Source organism: Emys orbicularis, chromosome 3 (assembly GCF_028017835.1).
Source record: "Emys orbicularis isolate rEmyOrb1 chromosome 3, rEmyOrb1.hap1, whole genome shotgun sequence".
Lineage (NCBI taxonomy): Eukaryota > Metazoa > Chordata > Testudines > Emydidae > Emys > Emys orbicularis.
In genome coordinates, this window is record NC_088685.1 from 159547760 (window position 1) to 159570936 (window position 23177).

A 23177-nucleotide genomic window follows, 5' to 3' on the forward strand; every position below is an offset into this window, starting at 1 on the left:
TGACTACTTGTGCGACTATTCAAAGAAAACAAAACATCCAGAATGTTTGACCTTCATGTTTGGATACCCTGAAATTTACACACATTTGAGGCAGACAGTCACCATAATTCAGTCAGACAAGCTTGCGGGGAAAGGTTCTAGGTGGGTTGCCAGCCAGTGTAGAGGGGAGGCCCTGGAGAGGGGAACGGGGAGGTTGGATAGCAAGCTCACCCTGCAGTGGTAGCTCTTGTCCCATAGAGCTGGGCCTGGCTCTGGGGTCGCAGCACCACTCACTCAAATTTGGCTCAGCCCTTTCTCTGTGATTATGGAGGGGTGGTTAGGCCAAACCTGAGCAGTGCTGTGACTCCCAAAGAGGGGAATGGGCCCAGCCCTGCAGGACAGGAGTGCGGGACAGACTCACTCTCCAGCAGCCTCCCGGAACCTCCCCTCCTCACCAAGCCTGGATTAGTGTTACTGTGCTGGAGCAGAGGGTGCTGCTGCAGGTGGTTGGCGCCACCTCAGCGGGGCATAAAAGAGGCAGAGGAGGGATTTCTGTATATTATATTTAAAGAGGTACCATTGAATTTTCATACCATGAAAATCATTTTCCCCAATCCCATGACTTTTACTAAATTTACTGTGAATGCTCTGTGATTTTTTATTTTAAAAAAATCCATGACAAATCTTCAGCTCTATGCAAGATAATCTAACTTTTATATTATCTAGTAACTTACACTGTTAATATTGCCATTTGTTTTAGTTGAACGCAATGAATCTAACTGACGCTGCTGTGACTGCAAAAAACAAAGAAGTAACAGAATCTTCGTACTCACGCAGTAAGTGCTATGACTGTATAAACGTGGAACAAATGGCAAACATTTAATAAAGAAAACTCCTTTCTCTGAAGTCTAGTTCATTGCTATTTCTTCGGCCTCATAAAGGCTAAAGGCCTTATAATTGAAGCAGAATTAAGCTTATAGTAGAATATAAATGCTGTAATTAAAAAATTTGTCTTTACTTCAGAATGCACCAAAGAAAGGAAAAATAGACATGCAACTCTTACTCACTTAAGCAGAATTTTCTTAAGTATCCCCAGTTAAACAACTGGGACTACTTAGGAGCCAGGCTGTGATAGCCTTACAGTGAGTAGTATCTTGCTCCACAAATAGACTCATTGACTTCAGTAGGATTATTCCTTCTTTAAGGTATTGTTATTCTGGGGGTTGGGTAAAACCTCAGTGGAGCTGATGAGCATAACAGCCACTTTCCACTTAGGATAAATGAAGGAACAATTAAACGTCCCTTTGTTTAGAGAGAGCTGAAATAATAGGACCCACCACCTAAAACACAGACAGACCACATGTAAGGCCACTCAGGAATCTGAACTATAGGTGGAGGGGTTTCATGATGGCCTAAAACTGAACACGGGTGGGTTTGGTTTGATTGCTGTTTTGTACTGTCTGTGTGAGATGAGGAACAGAAACACCACAGAAGTAGAGAAGGATCAGAGAAGCCCTGGTAGTGTGACCCGGAGAAAAAGCTGAGAGAGAGAGCTTTTGGGCTAAATACATACTGGCTAGAAAGGGGTTTGCAACAGTGAGCATAGAAGCTGTCTCCTGCTGTTTGAATCCTGAAGTGTTCAAGTAAACAGGACGTTGTGTACGTTCTTTGTAAATAAACAAGATTCCATCAAAGAAATACCTGACTGCATCACCAATTTCTTCCTCTAATGGAAACAACCCACAAGAATGAATTTTGGCTAACCTCGCGGTTCAAAAGGAGTAACAGTACTATTCAACATGAGTAAGGATTGAAGAAACTCACCCACAGTGAATAAAGTTACAGGTATTATGTCAGTGGTTTGTAACTGCTTTTAACATAAACTTTCCAGCTATGCCTCATGGCGTTTATCTGTCAGTGCTGTATTTTTGTATCAAATTCACACATTGTCTTAAAATGTATCCTTAGTTAACTAATGTCCAGGCTCTGTGTAATCTGCAGCCACAAAAATTGCTACCCATCACTGATGAGTAGATTACTTTAAAATCTTGAACTGAATTGTAAACTAAAACAGTGATGTCTGCCTGAAGGCTTGTCTTCACTGCAACCGTTAGCTTGAGTTAGCACACTCAAATTACTCCACTGGAGCCTTAATCAAGTGAGAGTGACCACATTTTGAAACAACAAAACTCTTGTTACACATAGTGGTTTGATTAGTGGTACAGAGTGATTGGATGAACAGTTGATGAGTTCTTGTTACTCAAGTTGCTGCATCTCCACTTCATTACTAGATTGAGCTTCAGCAGCCCTTGAGTTTTAGCCTCTACCCCCTGATGTTCCAGTTAGTTCAAGCTAAAAGATACCTAGCTCAAGCTAGAGATTTTTGTGTATGGACCAGAGGCAGATTAGGAGTAAAACTCAAGTTATACCTTGAGCTAACAATACAGTGAAGACAAGCCTTGAGTGTGTATAGAGCCAGGAACAACAGCCCTGAGAGATATGAATTGCCCGCATTCATCTCAATGCACCATTGATGCTAAATGTAAATATCCAAAACTAACTATTTCACAGCTAATCATTTGAGCAGAAACAGAATTTATGATGTAATTATGCATCATCAATGCAAAAAATCCATGTCATATCAAAAAGTGAAAGTGTGAGGACAGTGTAAAATAAATGGAATTTAATGGCAAAATAAGTATTACATGGGCTATTATACTGATTATATGATTGTTTCATATTTAATTCCATAAAAGCCTCCCATTTTCAATTCAAATGGAGCTGTGGAAGAATTTCCAGTCTGCTGCACTGGAGTGCCAAATTACCAGGTGGTTTTACCATAGAATATAAGTCAAGTTTGCTGAGAAGTTCACAGAAGCCTTCACTAAGGTTTCTTTTTATTATCATCTTTATTCAGATAGCACTGAAGATATGCATGGTGCTGTACAATGAATAAAATGTGCCACGCATCTCTTTCTGTTGCACAGTTTCTGCCCTCATTCATCACTAATGGGTTAATGCTCCCACCTCTGAAATTCAAAATCAGTCCAGTTTTGTTGCTGGAGGTTCCAGGGCAAAGCCCCACATTTCAGTTCAGGAGACAAGATTCTTTTTTGAGTAGTGTCCCTGTGGATGCTCCGTTTCAGGTTCACCTGCACCTTAGATTGGAGATTTTTGGTAGCAGTGTCTGTTCACCTCAGGGATGCGTGCCACACATCCCAAACTGAGACTATATGGGGATGCATGGGTGAACTGCCCACAGTTCTCTGAGCTGCCTTTTGCCTGAGATGGAGTCTTCTGTCTGCCTGTTCTTGTTATTATTCAATTTAGCAGTTAGTATACAGTTAGTTATTTCATAGTGTTGTGGGAACAGTTGTTTCCTCTTTTTTCTTTTGCTTTTTCCTTTAAAAAAATTTAAAAGCAATTTTTAGATAAATATAGATATATAGAATTTAAAATCTTTCCCTACTGAAAGGTCAGCTTTTGTTATTTTGCTCAAAAATGCCAGGCTCCCACGGATTTAGAAGGTACCTCTCATGCCGCAAGGCTATCCTGAGCAATGATGGGCATTCTCAGTGCCTCCGCTGTTAGGGAGATGTGTACATTCCCAGTAAGTGCAAGATCTACACTTCCTTCATGAGTAGATCCCAATGGAGCAAGCCTTAACACTGGCTTTGGGCCCAGGGCTGGCGGGCCACACTGTACATAGGTATCCTAGTACAGCCCTGTCCACCTCAAAATCTGTGTCACGGGAGGTTGCTAGACACATAGGACATAGCACTACCGTTTGTGTCTATGGGGCTGAAATCCTCAAAAGCTAGCTTTGATATCTGCCTCTAGGCAGAAAGAGGTAATAAGTAAATCTCCAAGGACGTTTCAGTCACCACTGCATAAATGGGCTATGGAGACCTCAGGTCCCAAGGGGAGTTCCATGCAGGCTCCAAGTGATTCTGGTACTGCAACGGCAGTGAAGACAGTTTCAAAGAGTCATTCATCAAAGACAGAATTGGTACCAAGCTGGAGTACCTGTACCCAGAGCTGCAGACACTCTTCTGAGAGGAATTCTAAACTCAGTCCTGAACAACTGTTGGTATCGGCAACACAGAAGACTGGTCAACTACCTATGGTACGGATGGAATCAGATTCGAGACTCTCATGCCAAGTGCTCAGTACTAGCTACGTTGGAACCAAAGCCATCCTCCACTGGTTCTCGCTCAGACCTGTCTTTGATGCCATCAGTACCACAAGGATTTAGATATTCTTAGGGCCTTATAGATCTTCAGAGCTGTAGTCTCCCCTATTAATGGGTATTGAGGGTTTATCCATGCCAAGACTTATCCGATCACTGACCTCTCTATCATCTAGTGTACCATACTCACCCTCGTCTACTTTACAAGCTGAACAGTTATCCTACTCCTTGGAGTATGTTGAAGAGGACTCCTCGACTCTTAGATATTGGAACAGGATTCCCCTATTTACTGTAGAACACACCACCCCCCTTCCTACACTGACATATTGCAGGAGGATAGACCTCAAACGACACCCTTGTGGCAAAAACACAGATCAGTTCCTCCACGTATGCCATATGGCCCCCCTCAATGGCCTTTTTGGGACCCGGGAACATTCTGTTGTCAACAGTTTGCATCTAAGTCTTTGCACCACCAGAGGAAGCAGAGAAGGGCCCATTCCCCTCAACCATCTCTGCCACCACCTGTGCCAGAGGAGGAGATCTTTGAGGAGCAAGAATCAAGGGCATACAAGGAGATGACAGCTCTTATTAATATTTCCTCCTCATCACCCAATGAAGCTGTGATGCCTCTACTACCTCCTATGGTGGATGCATTTGTCCTTATTGAATTTCATCCTATTTACTTCAAACCATTTCTCCAGTTTGTCCAGATCATTTAATCCTATCCTCCAAAGCACTTGCAACCCCTCCCAGCTTGATATCGTCCACAAACTTTATAAGTGTACTCTCTATGCCATTATCTAAATCATTGATGAAGATACTGAACAGAACTGGTCCCAGAACTAATCTCTGCAGAACCCTACTCATTATGTCCTTCCAGCATGACTGTGAACCACTGATAAATACTCTCTGGGAACGGTTTTCCAACCAGTTTTGTTGCCACCTCACAGTATCTCCATCTAGGTTGCAATTTCTCTAATTTGTTTATGAGAAGGTCATGCGAGACAGTATCAAAAGCTTTACTAAAGTCAATATATGCCACGTCTACTGCTTCCCCCCATCCATAAGGCTTGTTACCCTGTCAAAGAAGGCTATCAGGTTGGTTTGACACGATTTGTTCTTGACAAATCCATGCTGATTGTTACTTATCACCTTATTATCTTCTAGACTCTAGATGTTTGCAAATTGATTGTTTAATTATTTGCTCCATTATCTTTCTGGTTAGAGAAGTTAAGCTGACTGGTCCGTAATTCCCTGGGTTGTCCTTATTTCCCTTTTTATAGATTGGCACTATATTTTCCCTTTTCTAGTCATCTGGAATCTCTCCCATCTTCCATGAATTTTCAAAAATAATTGCTAATGGCTCAGATATCTCCTCAGTCAGCTCCTTGAGTATTCTAGGATGCATTTCATCAGGCCCTGGTGACTTGAAGACATCTAATTTGAGTAATTTTTAACTTGTTCTTTCCCTATTTTAGCCTTTTCTGATCCTACCTCATTTTCACCGGTATTCACTATGTTAGATGTCCAATCACTGCCACTCTTCTTGGTGAAAACTGAAACAAAGAAATCATTAAGCACCTCTGCCATTTCCACATTTTCTGTAATTGTTTTTTCCCCTTCATTGAATAATGGTCCTACCTTGTCCTTGGTCTTCATCTTGCTTCTAATGTATTTGTAGAATGTTTTCTTGTTACCCTTTATGTCTCTAGCTAGTTTGATCTCGTTTTGTGCCTTGGTCTTTCTAATTTTGTCCCTACATACTTGTGGTATTTGTTTATATTAATTCTTTGTAATTTGACCTAGTTTCCACTTTTTGTAGGACTCTTTTTTGATTTTTAGATCATTGACGATCTCCTGGTTAAGCCAGGGTGGTCTCTTGCCATACTTCCTATCTTTCCTACGCGGTGGGATAGTTTGCTCTTGTGCCCTTTTTTCTCTTTGAAAAACTGCCAACTGTCTTCAATTGTTTTTCCCCTTAGACTTGCTTCCCATGGGATTTTACCTACCAACTCCCTGAGTTTGCTAAAGTCTGCCTTCTTGAAATCCATTGTTTTTATTTTGCTGTTCTCCCTCCTACCATTCCTTAGAATCATGAACTCTATCATTTCATGATCACTTTCACCCAAGCTGCCTTCCACTTTCAAATTCTCAACTAGTTCTTCCCTGTTTGTCAAAATCAAATCTAGAACAGTCTCTCCCCTCGTAGCTTTCTCCACCTTCTGAAATAAAAAATTGTCTCCAATACTTTCCAAGAACTTGTTGGATAATCTGTGCCCTGCTGTGTTGTTTTCCCAACAGATGTCTGAGTAGTTGAAGTCCCCCATCACCACCATGTCCTGTGCTTTGGATGATTTTGTTAGTTGTTTAAAAAAAGCCTCATCCACCTCTTCTTCTGATTACACCATCTATTTCAAATCTATCCCTCCTGTCTGTTCTCCTTCCCATCCCTTTTCAGGCACCCATCTCACGATCAACTGCTGACACAACAGGTTGCCTCACTTTTATGTTTAGGAACAATAGAACCAGTTCCTGTGCATCACAGGATTCTATTCAAAGTACTTCCTGATCCCCAAAAGGAATAAAGGGTGGAGCACAATTTTAAACCTCAGATTTCTAAACAAATATGTGCAGAAATTCAGGATGTTGACCCTTGCAGCAATAATTCCTTCATTAGATTGGTTCATGATTCCCCACCTACAAGATACATATTTTCATGTCTCTATTTGCCCTTCACGCAAGGAGTTCCTTTGTTTTCTATATAACAAGGAACACTCCCAATACCAGATGGTCGCTTTCACCCTATCTTCTGCCCCAAGGATATCCTTAGAGATTCCTGTGGTAGTTGCTGACCACCAATATCGTCTGGGTACAGTTGTTTTTCTGTATCTGAACAATTGGTTGATCAAGGCAGATCTTATCAGGAAGTGTTGGTGGCTTAAAGGCAATGTGTTCTCTCTTCCACAGCCTGGACCTTCAACTCAATCTTGAGAAGTCTGTTTTGACCCCAGTACAGCATATAAACTTCACAGGAGAGTCCGTGGATGCAATGACAGGCAGCGCATACCTGCCTTCCAGCAGATATCTCTCACTACTCAGTGTCATCTCAAGAATTCAGGGCAGTCCTTAAGTAACAGTAGGAGATTGTCTTCATGTGCTGGGGCACATGTTAGCTTGCATCTTTGTAGTACAACATGCCAGATTACAACTCCAAGATCTCCAGGGATGGCTCTGAACAGTTTACAAACCAAACAAGCACAGTCTAGGCAGGTTAGTGTCTGTTCTCAGATGGGTTCTACAGTCACTCAACCGGTGGAAGGAGCTGACCTAAACCTGCACAGGTGTTCCATTCTTTCAGAATCCCCCTACCATAGTGATAACATGAAACACTTCATTTTTGGTTGGGGGGCACATCTGGGACCTCACCAGGCGTATGGGAAATGGTCACTAGAAGAGCAGCTTCTCCACATCAATCTCCTGGAATGGAGAGTGGTCAAAAATGCTTATGTACACTTTCTACCTCTAATCATATACAAGTCAATAAAAATAATGACAATGTGGCATGCACTTATTATATAAATCATCAGGGAGGAGCATGTTCCCTATCACTCTGTGCCAAAGTGATAAAACTCTTGAATTAGTGCATAGCCAATCAGTCACAGTGATCTCAGCTTCTTACCTCCCCAGTGTTCAGAACAGCATGGCAGACTACGTCAGCAGACATTTCTTCCAAAATTACAAATGGAAACTGGACTCATGAGTCCTCAACACAGTATTCTTGGCTTGGGGATTCCCAGGGGTTGATCTTTTGCCACAGCAGCCAAAACAAAGTGCATCAAGTATTGTTCCAGAGGAGGTATCCATCCCCAATGCCTCGGAGATGCTTTTCTTTTATACACGTATCCACCAACACTATTGTTGTTGAAGGTTCTCAACAAGATCAAACAAAATCAAGCCAGGGTCATATTGATTGTATCAGTGTAACCAAGACAGGTCTAGTATCTCTATCTAATAAATCTTATGTCTCGCCCTCTATGATGGCTTCTGCTCAGTGCTTATCTGCTTACTCAGAATGCCAATCAAACACTTCATCCAACCTGCAGATTCTGAGACTCATAAGAATGGCCATACTGGGTTAGACTGAAGGTTTTTCTAGCCCAGTTTCCTGTCTTCCGACAGTGGCCAATGCCAGGTGCTTCAGAGGAAATTTACAGAACAGATACTCATCAAGTGATCCATCCCCTGTCACCCATTCCCAGCTTCTGGCAAACAGAGATGAAGGACACCATCCCTGCCAGCCTGCCTAATAGCCATGGATGACTCATAGACTCATAGACTTTAAGGTCAGAAGGGACCATTGTGGTCATCTAGTCTGACCTCCCGCATGATGCAGGCCACAAAAGCTGACCCACCCACTTTCCCTTAACTCAGCTGTTGAAGTCTCCAGATCGTGATTTAAAATCTTCAAGTCGCAGAGAATCCTCCAGCTTGTGACCCCTGCCCTATGCTGCGGAGGAAGGCGAGAAACCTCCAGGGCCTCTGCCAATCTACCCTGGAGGAAAATTCCTTCCCGACCCCAAATATGGCGATCAGTAGAACCCCGAGCATACAGGCAAGAATCTCCAGCCGGACCCTCATTTTACCAACGATGGCACGTTATTGCCTAATTGACTAAAATCACGTTATCCCATCAAACCATTCCCTCCATGAACTTATCTAGCCTAATCTTGAAGCCAGGGAGGTCTTTCGCCCCCACCGTTTCCCTCAGAAGGCTGTTCCAAAATTTCACCCCTCTGACGGTTAGAAACCTTCGTCTAATTTCAAGCCTAAACTTCCCCACGGCCAGTTTATATCCATTCGTTCTCGTGTCCACATTAGTACTGAGCTGAAATAATTCCTCTCCCTCCCTGGTATTTATCCCTCTGATATATTTAAAGAGAGCAATCATATCCCCCCTCAGCCTTCTTTTGGTTAGGCTAAACAAACCGAGCTCCTCGAGTCTCCTTTCATAGGAAAGGTTTTCCATTCCTCGGATCATCCTAGTGGCCCTTCTCTGTACCCGTTCCAGTTTGAGTTCGTCCCTATCCTCCATTAATTTTTCTAGTTCTTTTTTGAACCCTGTTATAGTCTTGGCCTTCACAACATCTTTTGGCAAAAAGTTTCACAGGTTGACTGTACATTGTATGAAGAAATACTTGCTTTTGTTTGTTTTAAACCTGCTGCCTATTAACTTCATTTGGTGACCCCCTTAGTTTTTGTGTTATGAGAAAGAGTAACTAACATTTTCTTATTTACTTTCTCCACACCAGGCATGATTTTATAGACGTCTATCATATCCCCCCTGTAACCGGGGCTAGCCTAAGAGGCACTGAACCAGCCCCTGTTAGCTCAGAACCTGCTAGCGTAGCTCCCAAAAAGGGGAACTGATTGGAGCTGGCAGGGTGTGGCTCGTTAAAGGCGCTTAAGAGCAATCACCTGTGAGACTGCTGAGAGGAAGGCCTATAAAGCTGACAAGAAGGAAGTGGAAGGGGGGGAGGGGGAGACACAGGAGGAGTAAGGAACTGCTGCTCCTAGCTAGCAACAGGCACTAGCTGTCCCCTGGCTGGCTATCTAACTGCAATTGACTTGTACATAGAGTTGTATATAGATGGTGGTGGGGATGAACACAGGGAAATAAACGGACACTGGGTTGCAAAATAAGAGGTCTCCGGCTAATTTGTACAGCGAGCAAGGAAGCGCTCATCTACACCCCCTTAGTCGTCTCTTTTCCAAGCTGAAAAGTTCCAGTCTTATTAATCTCTCCTCATATGGAAGCTGTTCCATACACCTAAACATTTTTGTTGCCCTTTTCTGTACCTTTTCCAATTCCAATATATCTTTTTTGAGATAGGGCAACCATATCTGCATGCAATATTCAAGATGTGGGCATATCATGGATTTATATAGAGGCAGTATGATATTTTCTGTCTTATCTATCCATTTCTTAATGATTCCCAACATTCTGTTTGCTTTTTTTTACTGCCGCTGCACATTGACGCTAAGATCTCTTTCTTGAGTGGTAACAGCTAATTTAGACCCCATCATTTTATATGTATAGTTGGGATTATGTTTTCCAGTGTGCATTACTTTGCATTTATCAAAACTGATAAATGCTCCAAGCATGGTTCCTCAATGATTCTCCAGACTTACAGACATCTTGCTCATCAGAAGTACAACACATTTTATTAAATAGTAGGAGAAAATCTACAATACTTACCTCCAAAAATGGAAAGAATATAATCTTTGGTGTAATAATCTTTGGGAAATTGAGTGAATTAAATACAGGACTGCAAGGAAGGAACACCCACATCTTTCAGCTGAGTGATTGAATCACAGGATTCATAAAGAAAATTGTTTTCTGGAAGAATAATCTATTGAAGAAGTCGATATAATATATTGTATTCTTCCCACAGCTTTGCAAGTTCCTGGCTGACAATGAAATTATTCAGCCTCCCACATGGATGATGGCTGAGCATGTCAGCTGGCTGGAAGAACAGTTTGCATCTTTTTTACCCGAATTGGACGTGACAAAGTATGATTGGGTGCAAAACCCCTTTCAATGTAACCCTTATGCCATAGATTTGCCAGAAGCTCAAAAGGAACAGCTCATCAAAATTTACCGTGTTCCATTCTTGAAAGTAACATATACCCAATTTTCTCTCCCGGAGTTCTGGTTCACTGTTAAGAATGAATATCCAGCACTCTCAACACGTGTCTTGTAACTGGTGTTGCCATTCGCGAGCACATATGTGTGTGAAGCTTGATTCAGTGCACTTGTGTCCATCAAGTCTTTGCATTGATCTATCATTGATGTCACATCAGAGATTAGATGTGCAATTTCTACCACACTGCCAGACTTTGAGAAGCTGTGTTGTAAGCCCCTGTGTCATATTAGAGAGCATTAAATAACATCTTAAAGTGTAATTTCCTTGGTCACTGTGGCTTTGTTGCTGTCTGAAGTCACAGGAAACAGCAAGTCTCAAAATGGGGTCATGCAGGCAAAAAGTTGGGAGCCCCTGTTCTAGAATCTTTTTATCCAGTGCACATAGAAACAGGGGATCAGTAATTTTGAAACAGACTATCAAAGCGGATCTCGAGATATATTAAGATCTGTTATGACTGGACTCATGTTCTACATCTTTCAAGAGTGATAGCACATTTTATATAAGTACAATCTACATCTTACTTACAGCCTTACTTAAAGATGTTCCAATTGTAGAGCTCTGCAGAGTGGCAACTTGGTCCTCTGTCCATACTTTTTCTAACCATAATGCCCTGGTTACTGCTGCAAGATCAGATGCTGCAGTAGGCAATGCAATTCTCTCCTCTGTACTGGACTCTGCTCTGAACCTCCTGCCTCCTTAGAGGGGTATTGTTAGAGAGCCACCTGAAGTAGAGCACCCACAGGGACCCTACTCAAAGAAGAAGGAAAGGTTACTCACCTTGTGCAGTAACTGGATTTATTCAAGATGTGTGTCCCTATGGTGCTCTGTTACTCATCCTCCTTCCTCTTTGCTTCGGAGTTTCCCTAGTGGGATTTTGTGGTGAAGTAGGAGCTGAGTGCAGTTCCTGCGCAGCCCCCATATAGCCTTGGTATATGGATATGTGGGGCACATGCGTACGCCAAATGGACAATGCTACCAAAAATTTCTGATCAAAGGCACAGGGTGCAGACGCAACTTAAGTGAAGCATCCATAGGGGGACACATCTCAAAGAACTCCAGTTACTGGTGAGTAACTTCTCTTTCTGCCTCCAGCAGTGAAGCATGTTGGCAGTTCAGTTTGTGATCATTTTGTTTTAACTTTATTTATTTATTTATTTATTTTTTGCTGTAATGATTTATAATCTTTCTCCTGTTCCTGAATTAGCTATTTGACAGCATGGTTTCAGTCATGCAGATCATCTGTTGCAGCCCCTCTTCTTTCAGACTCCTCTATCCCAATTCAGGCATGGCGGCATTGCCCCCCAAACACAGAGCTAAATTTAAGCGATGTTTCCTATGTGAGGAGCATTTACACTCTTTACAGAGGGTAAATTATACCCTGACTGTTCACAGCCAACTGACCCTCACTCTGGCAGAGCACAGGGCTCAGAGTCAGACCAGCATGTTGGGTTCCGCCCCTATTCCAAAGAGCCAGGACTCCAAGGCAGAAAAGCCTGGTCAGCAGCTTCTGAGTATTTCAGGAACAGTCTAAGGACAAGGAGGATGCTATCTGGCCAGCTCAGGAGATAAGTCTTGCAACAGACCCAGGCCTGGGAGGGGGAAAAAAACAGTGAAAGAATGCAGAGTCCCCCTTTCTCCCAGATACTGAAGTGAGTCCTCAGCTCCCCGGGGAAAGAAGCAAAGTTTGTACAGAGCACCCATTCCTCCAACTATGCATTGGGAGCTTCTTATGATGCTCAAGGGTAAGTTTTGCAAACCCCAGAGACTATAGTCCCGAAAGGCAAAAGGAAGCATCGCTTTTGGAAGACAGCAATGAGTATTGTTAATGAACAAGTGGAATTAATAACCAGGAGTTAAACCCTTCTCCTTTGTGCCTCCCCCTCGAGGGATTGTTTGCTGGAGCTTTTTGCCTACACAGTGGGTCTCACAGTGTTCTCTATCAAACTTGCTGTCCTTCCCCAACTCTGCAGCATGTCTGGACATGCAGAGAAACCTGTCACGCTTGTGAAACCCTCCCTCAGGCTGCAGTGTAATGGGAATTGTGCCTGTCTGGCTTTCAGCCCATGGACTCTCACTTTGCCAGGAAAAGGAGCTCAGATTTCAGGCAGCAGCAGAATGGGAATTGTGCCTTCTAATCATCAGCCATAAGTGCTTGCACTGCCAAGGAAAGGTGCTCAGAATCTGAAAGGCAGGCAGTGGTCTCACCCCTCCTCCACTCCACAGGCTGGCTCCACATTTAAGCATCAGAAACACTTTCAGGCAGTCTGTGACCGAAACAGAGGCACAGAAAGACTCCACTCCCCACAAAACTGCACCGTTGTGGGATTACAGAGGAGGAAGTAAGAAATCTCTTCCCATGTTCAAAATTAGTCCTGATTTATTGAGTAAAGCCCCAGGTGATACTAGATTGTTCCTGCAGTACTTATTTGGGTGCAAAACAGCCTGGAGGAGCAGGCAGGCAGGCAACCTTTCAGTCTCCTCAGGACATCTAGCCAGCCAATTCCATAATCAAAGTATTTGTACCAGTACCCCTCCTTGGTTATCAGGTCCTGAGGTCAGAATGAATAGTATGTTACCCTGCCCTTCTAAACACTCTGTTCAAAAACCACACACACATACCCAAAAACTAACCAAAAAAACCTGCAAGACTTTTCCAGGGCAGGAGGCCAGTGGCTTGCTAGGGATTTATTTATATTAATAAAATATCTTATTTTTTTCAAGCATTATTAGATATACAGTTTCCAGTAGATGCCTCCTTTGAGGACATCATAAGATGCAAATGAGGACTTCTAATTAAAACAAAACATTAAACCTAAATTATGATGTAAAAAAAATTAATAAGTTCTTTGTCAAGTGGCCTCAGCATATTCCTATTTATGGAATCTGCCAACTGGATGTAGCTCAGATTGTGGAACTTTGCTAGCAGTGTCTATTGCAGTGCTCACTCACCTCTCCCATCCAACCCGTTCTCTCAGTGTTTGCGAACATTCTGAGGACAAGGGCTCTGAAAGGGGTGTGGTGCTCCAGCCTTGTCAGTTCCTTCCCACCACGGTCAGCTGATGGATTCAGGAACTCATTGCTTTGGCCAGATCTTTTTACCTCTTTTAGTTCTTAATAATAATATATGGAGATATACCTATCTCATAGAACTGGAAGGGACCTTGAAAGGTCATCGAGTCCAGTCCCCTGCCTTTACTAGCAGGACCAAGTACTGTCCCTGATAGGGTTTTTTTTGCCCCAGATCCCTAAATGGCCCCCTCAAGGATTGAGCTCACAACCCTGGGTTTAGCAGGCTAATGCTCAAACCACTGAGCTATCCCTCCCCCTTTAGTTGTTTTTAGATAGTTTTAGTACATTTATATAGTCTAGAGGTATTTTTAGATGGTTAGTTAAGTTTTTATGGTATAAATGATGAGTGGACATCATCCTCTGTTTCATCATGATGGATCCGAAGGTGAAGAAGCTGCATTTCCAGTGATGTGCTCCTTGTCCTTTGGTCTGCCCATCATTGGATGTGCATACAAGATTTTTGGCTTGCCTCGGGGAAGGACATTCACCCTCAAGGTTCTTCTTACATGTTCACACTTCATGCTCCAGAAGGACAGGCAGAACAGACTGCAGAGTGTATTGCTGCAAGAAGCATTAGCAGCCACATCATCCAGATCTGAAGCTCACAACGGATCCAATAGGTCACAGGGACTCTCCTCTTTCTCTGGCATTGCTGTGGATCAAAGATAAGAGAAGTCAGTTCAAACTCCAGCATCAGGTGATCTGGTAGCTATGAAGGCAACCCACAAGGATCCCCAAGAGAGGACAAAAAATGGTATTGAGGGCTAGGAAGCACTTTCTGGACCCAATGGACATCATTATCGCAGATCAAGTTCCTCGGTCCAAAGGTCAAGATTAGGACTGAGGTACTGGAGAGGAAAAAGGATCCTCATCTACAGAGACAAATGTCAGATCCAGTCCATCCCTCCATGTTGTTAGGCTTGTGGCCAAGGTACACCAGTCAGATCTGAGTGCCTTCCCGACCTTGATTTTGAGTTCTTTGCATAGATAAGCTGATCTACAAGCATCACTGGTTTTGGGTCAGCACAGAGAGAGCTGTCCATTTAAATAAGATTACAGGAGCATGACATCAGGATTTCTACAATCCTTCCTCAACCTAAGACCTCACAGAGTTCACCAAGCAAGCCTCTGTCAGCCTTCTCTAACATGGCTCCTACTGCATTCTTGTTTGTGGTGCCATCATTGTCAGATCTGAGATTGGATCTGCCCTCTGACTTCGACCAGGAACCACATCACAAAGTGAGACTGGCTTTTAGAACCTGGTATGAGGAAGATCAGTATCAACAGGGATTTTATCCATGGGATACTACTCTTTGTTGGCAAGACTGACCGATTCCTTAGTGAATGAGATCGCCTTACTGGTCTTCTCCTAGCCAATTCACTAACCCTCAAGATATCCTAGGAGGATATCTCCAGTATGAAAGAGTTTTGAGCCCCAGATCCCAGGTGCTCAGATCCGAGGATGGATCTCACTGTCAAGAATAAGTTGCCATTTATTTCTCAGAACACACTATCTGAAGAGGAGGAACTGATGATGGTAGAAACTGGGCAAGAACTGGAGCTGGACTCAGAGGGCTAAACCTCCGCTGATGACAATGTTAGGATCACCTTGGTTCTGCTACCTTCAGAGGATGTCATTGTGTTCCAGGATTTGCTGAACAAGACAACAAGGACCTTAGGGATACTATTGATTCTGATGGAGGAAGTTTCCATTTGTGTTTGACATTTTGGATTCTTCTTCTAGGCCTGAGTTACATTACCTTTGTTGAGCTGTCTTTCACAACCAGTGTTTGCACCATCGTAAACTCAATCTGTGTCTAGCTTTCTTCATTAATGGCCTTCTGGAAAATCAGAGGGAGATAGGTAACACCTGAATGAAGGACAAAATGTCATAAAACGTAAGTAGGCGGTATATCTGATTGAGATTGTCTGGGTTCAAAATTGGAAGATTTTCCATTCAAATGGGAAGGTTTATTCAGCTCCAAGACAGATGAAGTCCTGGAAAGGATGAAGAAAGTTAGCCCTACAGCTAGATCTTTGGTAGTTTTCTGGTTTCCCACAAGAATAATGGGGGTTTCCTCTTTCAGATTTCAAAGTCAGTTCATTCCTGCAGTTCAGTCTATCTTTTTGTTGCAAAGATGTAGCTATCAACATTATCAAAACCATTCTCGAGAGCCTCAACACCAATAAAGAAGGAAGTCTTATAATCCTTTTTCTGAGGGAAAACAGTCGTCAGTTTCAGCATCAGCAGATCCCAAACCTCATCCTCAAATTTGATGGAATGCTCAAGAGTTGCAAACCAGTTTCCTTAACTCATTCTGTTTTCCATTTTGGAGACTGTTTCATTTCTTTAACTTTGGGCACTTGATAACATTAGACATATGGATTTTAGAGATAATCAAAAGCAAATATGCTATCCAGTTTGAAACTGTTCCCCCATTCAAACCCCCTTTGCTTCTCTTTTCTGGTAAGCCTCTCAAGAAGTGCTGCCAAGATCAGGGGTTCTGTCTCTCTCCCCCCTACCCATGCCCCCGAAGAGAAGAGTCAGTGAGTTGCAATCTTTATGAAAAACAGACCCTCCATTTATGATTTTTCACAAAGATAATGTGGTATTATGTCCACATCCAAAGTTTCTACTCAAAGTAGTTATAGAATTTGACCTAAATCTGTATATCAATTTACTAGTATTCTTCCCTAGGCTACATAGCCAATGCCACTGAGGCAAAATTACATATATTTGATGTAGAGAGGATGCTGTCTTATTACATTGACAGGACCAAAGAGTTTAAATGTTCTGACAGCCTTTTGTAGCTTGTACTGGGACTCAAAAGGTCCACAGTGTGACTCCTTAGGTTTTGTCTTGGTGTGTCAGGTTGTTCATTAAGGAGGCATATAACTTTACTTCTGTCCTCTTCCCTCAGGGAATTAGGGTACACACTACCAGAACTAAGGCAGCATCGATAGTCTTCAAGAGACATGTCTTATTTGCAGAACTATGTAGGGCAGCAATATGATTCACTCCTTTACAAAATAGTATTCTCTAGAATTAGTATAAAGGTCAGATGTCACATTTGGTCAAGCAGTACTTCATTTGTTATTTGATTAGGATTCCAGATCCCACCATCTGGATTACAGGGTTACATTTTGGATTACATTTTGCTTACAGGATTACATTTTGCTAAAATATCCCAAGAGTAGGAATATGCAGAGGCCACTCAAAGAAGAAATTAAGGTTATTTACCTGTAACCAGAGTTCTTTGAGATGGGTTCTGCATATTCACACTCCCAACCACCTTCCCTTCTTCTCAGGAGTTCTAATGATTTTGGGTTTTATGGGAAATAGTGGAAGGAATTGAGATGACCAGAGTGCTATGCTCCTTTTATAGCCTCGCCCTCAGAACATTCATGAACGCTGTGGGGAACATCAAGGCTCCAATGGGCACTGCTAGCAGATTTCCACTGTCTGAGCTGCACCAGGTCAGCACATCCCATGAGTGTGAATATGCAGAGGCCATCTCAAAGAAAGAACTCCTACTTACAGAGAGCTAACCTTCATTTTTGGGAGCTTAAGTTTGGTGTAACAGTAGCTCCACCGGTGAAATGCAATCAGACCTACAGAAGGTAGCTTCCTTTCAAAAGACCCACAGAATATAAGAGTGAGAACACACTGCACAGCAATTTCAAAGTGTCAGCTATATCCATTTAGACCAAAGGTTTCTCATACTTCATAAAAAAAGCCTCCTTGGTAGCAAGCAAGTGATTCATCATCTAGGGATATGATCCTTGCTTAGAGTGTGACATCTTGGGTTCTGTCCTGGTCAAACCCTTGATATAATTTATGATAAGAGCAATTACTTCTAACTTGGGGCTATGGGGAAGCCATGTTACACCCAGGAATAATAATTGATCATTCTAAACATATAGCTAGTGCATCCAAACTTACAGATCAGGAGCTTTTTGAGTATTGTGACAGACCCAGACCAGTGGGGTACAGGAGTCTGGTAGAGGGCAAATATACTGGTCACTGGATGAGTAGTTTTCTGTTCCCTGAGTGACCAGAGCAGGGGCTGCACTAGAGTAATCAGGAACCTGCTAGAACCAGTTAAGGCAGGCAGGCTAATTAGGTCACCTGGAGCCAATTAAGAAGAAACTGCTAGAATCAATTAAGGCAGGCTAATCAGGGCACCTGGGCTTTAAAAAGGAGCTCACTTCAGTTTGTGGTGCGAGTGTGAGGAGTTGGGAGCAAGAGGCGCAAGGAGCTGAGAGGGTGTGCTGCTGGAGGACCGAGGAGCACAAGCGTTATCAGACACCAGGAGAAAGGTCCTGTGGTGAGACTAAGGAAGGTGTTTGGAGGAGGCCATGGGGAAGTAGCCCAGGGAGTTGTAGCTGTCATGCAGCTGTTACAGGAGGCACTACAGTCAGCTGCAGTCCACAGGGCCCTGGGCTGGAACCCGGAGTAGAGGGCGGGCCCGGGTTCCCCCCAAACCTCCCAATTGACCTGGACTGTGGGTTCTTCCAGAGGGGAAGGTCTCTGGGCTGTTCCCCAACCCACATGGTGAATCTCTGAGGCAAGAAAATCCGCCAATAAGCGCAGGACCCACCAAGATAGAGGAGGAACTTTGTCATAGTATACATTAAGAAATGAGTAGCTGATATGCAGAGAGAGACCTGATCCCTCACTATCAAAGCCAGCATAATAATCCATTGGTCACTACCAACACCATGTATTCAAGAAAGAATTGTTACCCTAGTAGAGGGGAAAATCTTGAGCAGACGCTTCCATGGTAACCTAAATAAATTTTCCTCCAAACCAACAAAATCCTCGCATGACAAAGACAAAAAGAGAGTTTGTGTATGACATCTCACAGTTCCTGTACAACACTTTTCTGAACCGTCCTCCACACTGAGTCTTAAGAAATGACTGGTAATAGTAACAGCAAAGCAGAAGTTGCAAGTTATGCAATTAGAGAACATGCCAATCAGTGCTCTGTCCAGAGAAAAAGACTCATTCATGACTAGACAGTTGCTGGAAAGGATTCATACTCATCAGTTGTTCAAAATCAAGAAGAGCTTTTGAACTCAGTGCAGATAATTGCTCATCCAGGGTCAAAACAGGGCTCTGGTCATAATTTTACCATTTTGGTAATGAATTGCAAAGGTCCAAAACTTTATTGCATCTGTCATTTCCTGGCAGTGATCATCTTTAGCCAGTTATCTCCAATGGCTTAGATTGCCTGTGGAAATTCCTTCTGAAGACATGGAATCACGCACCAGATACAATGAAAAAGTAGGTATCATTCTCAGATTACATTGGAATGTCCCTTTGTGGGCAGATAAGTATGAACAACATGCTGAAAGCCAACTCACTTTTCACTCTAGACCCTTGCATACTCACTATGGATGCAAGCCTCACAGAAGCATACTTGGAAGACAAAATTCCAAAATCTCAAAGTGTATATCTGAGTTCAGCTTAGACAGCTGTTTAATGGTGCATCAGAACATGTAAATAAAATGCCCCATAAACATGGCCATGTGTGATTGGAGTAATGGTCTTTAGAGTCTAGTATCATGTCTTTGACCCTGGCCAGTTCCATGGTACCAGCAGGAGCATTGGGGAAAAAAGTGTATGTCTCATCTGAGGAAGATTTGCAAAGTAAAGCCATGTCTTCACTGCTAAATAGGTGTATTTTTTACTTCAGGGTAACTTAACATGCATGAGCTATCCCAAGATAAAACTCAATGAAGAGAAGGCACTTTAATTTTACCACAACTAGCCAAGGTCAGCAGTATTCCCCTTGAGTTAAAACTAAAGTGGCTTGCCATCACTGTGGTTTTTACTGTGAGATACCTCATGTGTGTGTTACCCAAAGATAAAATATACATCTTTTTAAGCAGTGAAGATAAGGCTTAAGTTGTCATTCCTCTGCAAGAGGCATCCTAATAATTAAAACTCTGCTTATCCCTCCAACTCTGCCACTTCTGTAATTCACTGTTTGCTATTTCCCATTAGTGATGAATGAGGAGAGGAGTGGTGCAACAGAATGAGAAATTTCTAACTTGATAATTTTGATTATATTAGCAGCTTCTCTCCTTATTCAACCCACATTGGTAGTCTGGTAAATGAACGGAGTACAAATTGAAGTTTTTCTCCAAAGGGAGACTTAGACATATAATTGTCTTAAGGTTGGATAATACATTATACCAAGTTGTTATCTTACTGCTAATAATCAGTTGCTGGGCCTATAATACACAGCTGTGGAAGAACTCTTCTAGCGTTCTGAGCTGTAAGGTGGAGCTTAGTCCAGGAGCTTCCATTGGGCTGCCTCCAAATTCCATAGGTGGGAGGCATTAACCCATTAGTGATGAATGAGGTGAGAAGCTGCTAACAGAAAGAAAATGATGAAGTAAGTAATTTCTCATTTTTTCTCTCTCAGGAAAGAAAGAATAGAATGAGAACGGAAGGAAAACAGAATCCTCAGGGCCCACATATGTACATGAAAGAATTATTAAATAAGTTATGCTTAAAAAGAAAAAATGGTTTCCCCAATTCCTTCATAGTTAAAGCCCTGTATGTGTATAGCTTTTCTTTCACATAAATATTTAAATCTCCCATTCAATGAAAGTTCTTTCAAAGAGCCCATATTAGTTCTTGAGATTACTAGAGAGCTGACTGACAAACAGGAATGGTATAAATATTTAAAATATATCTCTGGAATAATCTAATATGGCATAAATATTCATGACAATTTTCAGAACTATGGGTGCAGTTTGGGCATTTAGTATTTATGCCACTCCTTAGGGTTGGATCATTCTGCCAATTGTTTGCTGAGCACTATTCCTCTACTTGTAAAATCTTCTAAAGACATGCCTATACAATTAAGCTTTCCAAAATAATTATTCCTCTTTCTTTGGGGAGGCTAGTGCTGCTTTAGGTCCTAGTCTCATGCTAATTGAGTACAAGGGATTTGATTGTGTGTTGTCCCAATTAGTAGTTGTTATAATCTGTATCCTTATGTTTACCCTTTTTACAAAACTATTATGGATTTTGTACAAAGTATGCCTTGTGGTGTCATGTGAAAACTCCTAATGTACTGATCATTATTGTCCTGGTAAAATATGTGTGACAACATTGTATGTAAAGTTATAAAATTCTATTGTATGACATGGCTGAGACATGTTCCAAGTTTAGAAAAGCAGGCACAAACCAGTTCCTCAGAGACAAAAAGCAAACTGACGCCTCAACCAGGTGTCAAGAAAATCAAATGGACCATCACCTGGTTAAGTGGCCATTCTTTGGCAGGAAAAAGGGTCTGAGTGAGAAATTTACAGCTGGCAGTTCCCATCTCTCGAGACTTTCTGTCTCCTGATCCCCAGCTGGAGATGATTCTCAAAGAAGAGGAAAAGGATAAAAATGAGGAAGAGAGGCCTCAAATTATCTCCCCCCTCATCTCTACTCACAGCATCAACAATACCTTAAGGACAATGAAATTAACACTGAACTGGGGGGAGGGATCCTGGCTGAAAGGACTCCAGACAGTAAGATTGCTGGAGCATATGGTGAGAGAAACTTTTGCTTTGAATTCACTTAGTTTGTTGAGTTAGGTGCTAGTTGTATTATACCTTTTATTTCTTTGTAATCAATTCTGACTTTTATGCCTCATTACTTGTAATCACTTAAAATCTATCTTTCTGTACTTAATCATTAATTAAACACGTTAAATGTTTGCAAGTTTTGGATCCAATAATCTTCTTTTACTGACAGACAGAAATGGTATGAGGCAAAGCTGAGTTTATTTCTCAAGCACTCTCAGATAATTATTGGAGTAACACGTTCCATTCTATTAACTGTATTGCATTTCTACCACATGTTGTAAGACAAGCTTTTATGACTTCTGAAGACTCTCGTCAGGTAGAAAATGCAACAGAAGAGCTTCTTTTTACATGTGTGATAGTGCGACTATAAAATGAATGCTTATTTGTAGGTAAAACTATTACTGATTGGCAGTGGATAATCTTGGATGGACCAGTAGACACAGTTTGGATAGAAAACTTAAATACTGTGCTAGATGATACCAGAACTCTGTGTCTTGCGAATAGTGAAAGAATCTACTTACCATCAGGAATCAGAATGATATTTGAAACGGACAGTCTCTCTCAGGCCAGTCCTGCTACTGTCAGTCGATGTGCAATGGTTTTTGTGGTAAGTCTGTAAGAAAAATTACAGATTATTTTCTAATAAGAATTTTTTGCCTTATTGATTTATTTGACTTCATCTGCAAAAATGCCAACATAACAAACTGAGCGAATTAATGTTTAGTACATTGTTAAACCACCAGTTTTGTATTATCCTGTCAGTGATTTTAGAGGGAACAATACACATGCACTGAAGGCTATATATTTGTAGAGTATTATTTTAAGTAATAGCCTCAATTTTTGAGGTCACAATTTCAGTCACAAATTTTGCACTCACAGAGCTAGATTGTGACTTTAGGCACAGCCATGAGTAAAGGGCAGTGCATAAATTGCACCACCCCAGAAGTAGCACCAGGAGGCACTATGCTCAGGGATACAGCTGTGAATCACAAATTCCTCCCCTGCTTCCTTTTTGCTATGTAGTGGGGGAGTAATTTTGCTGCTGCTGTGTATGGGCAGCAAGTCTCTGCACCCTCAATGTCAGTTTAGCTACAGTAGCCAGTGAGTAGTGTGGTTGGAGCCAAGTCTCTGCATGTTCCCTGTCCTTTCTGACCACTTGCTCTGGGATGGGGGGAGTAATGGGAATGCAGTGATTATTAGTAGTTAGGGGTCTGATTCCCTGTTTGTGTCCCATCTTGCTCATTTTGAAGCCAGTGCAAAAATGATAAGCCTCCAGCTTTATAGTCTGTATAGCACAAACACATTTCTCAAGATCTATTGTAAAGACTATACAACTCATTTGATTTAATTAACAGGACCCAAGTAATCTGGGATGGGAACCTTATGTAAAGACATGGCTGTTAAAAGCTTCCAGAATAATTACACAAAGTGGCTCGGAGTGTCTTGAAAGTTTATTTGAAAAAAGTATAAAAAAAGGACTAAATTTTTTAGATAAACACAAGAAAATGCAGCCATTTCCCGTGCAGCAGATGGGAATTGTAATGAATCTCTGCAGAATCCTTGGTGCTTTTATTGATATAATGAGCAAAAATGGACTCTTCTGTCACAGTGAGTAAATACATTTTAAAATTAATTTAAAATCA

General features: G+C 42.0%; 1 protein-coding gene across 1 annotated transcript in view; it reads left to right on the top strand.

Moving 5' to 3' along the window:
* Positions 1 to 23177, top strand: part of DNAH14 (dynein axonemal heavy chain 14) — a 451367-nt gene that overhangs the window by 225825 nt on the left and 202365 nt on the right. Inside the window, 2 exon segments of the mRNA XM_065401478.1 lie at positions 21924 to 22141; positions 22890 to 23142. Of these exon segments, the coding sequence (XP_065257550.1) occupies positions 21924 to 22141; positions 22890 to 23142 (471 nt within the window).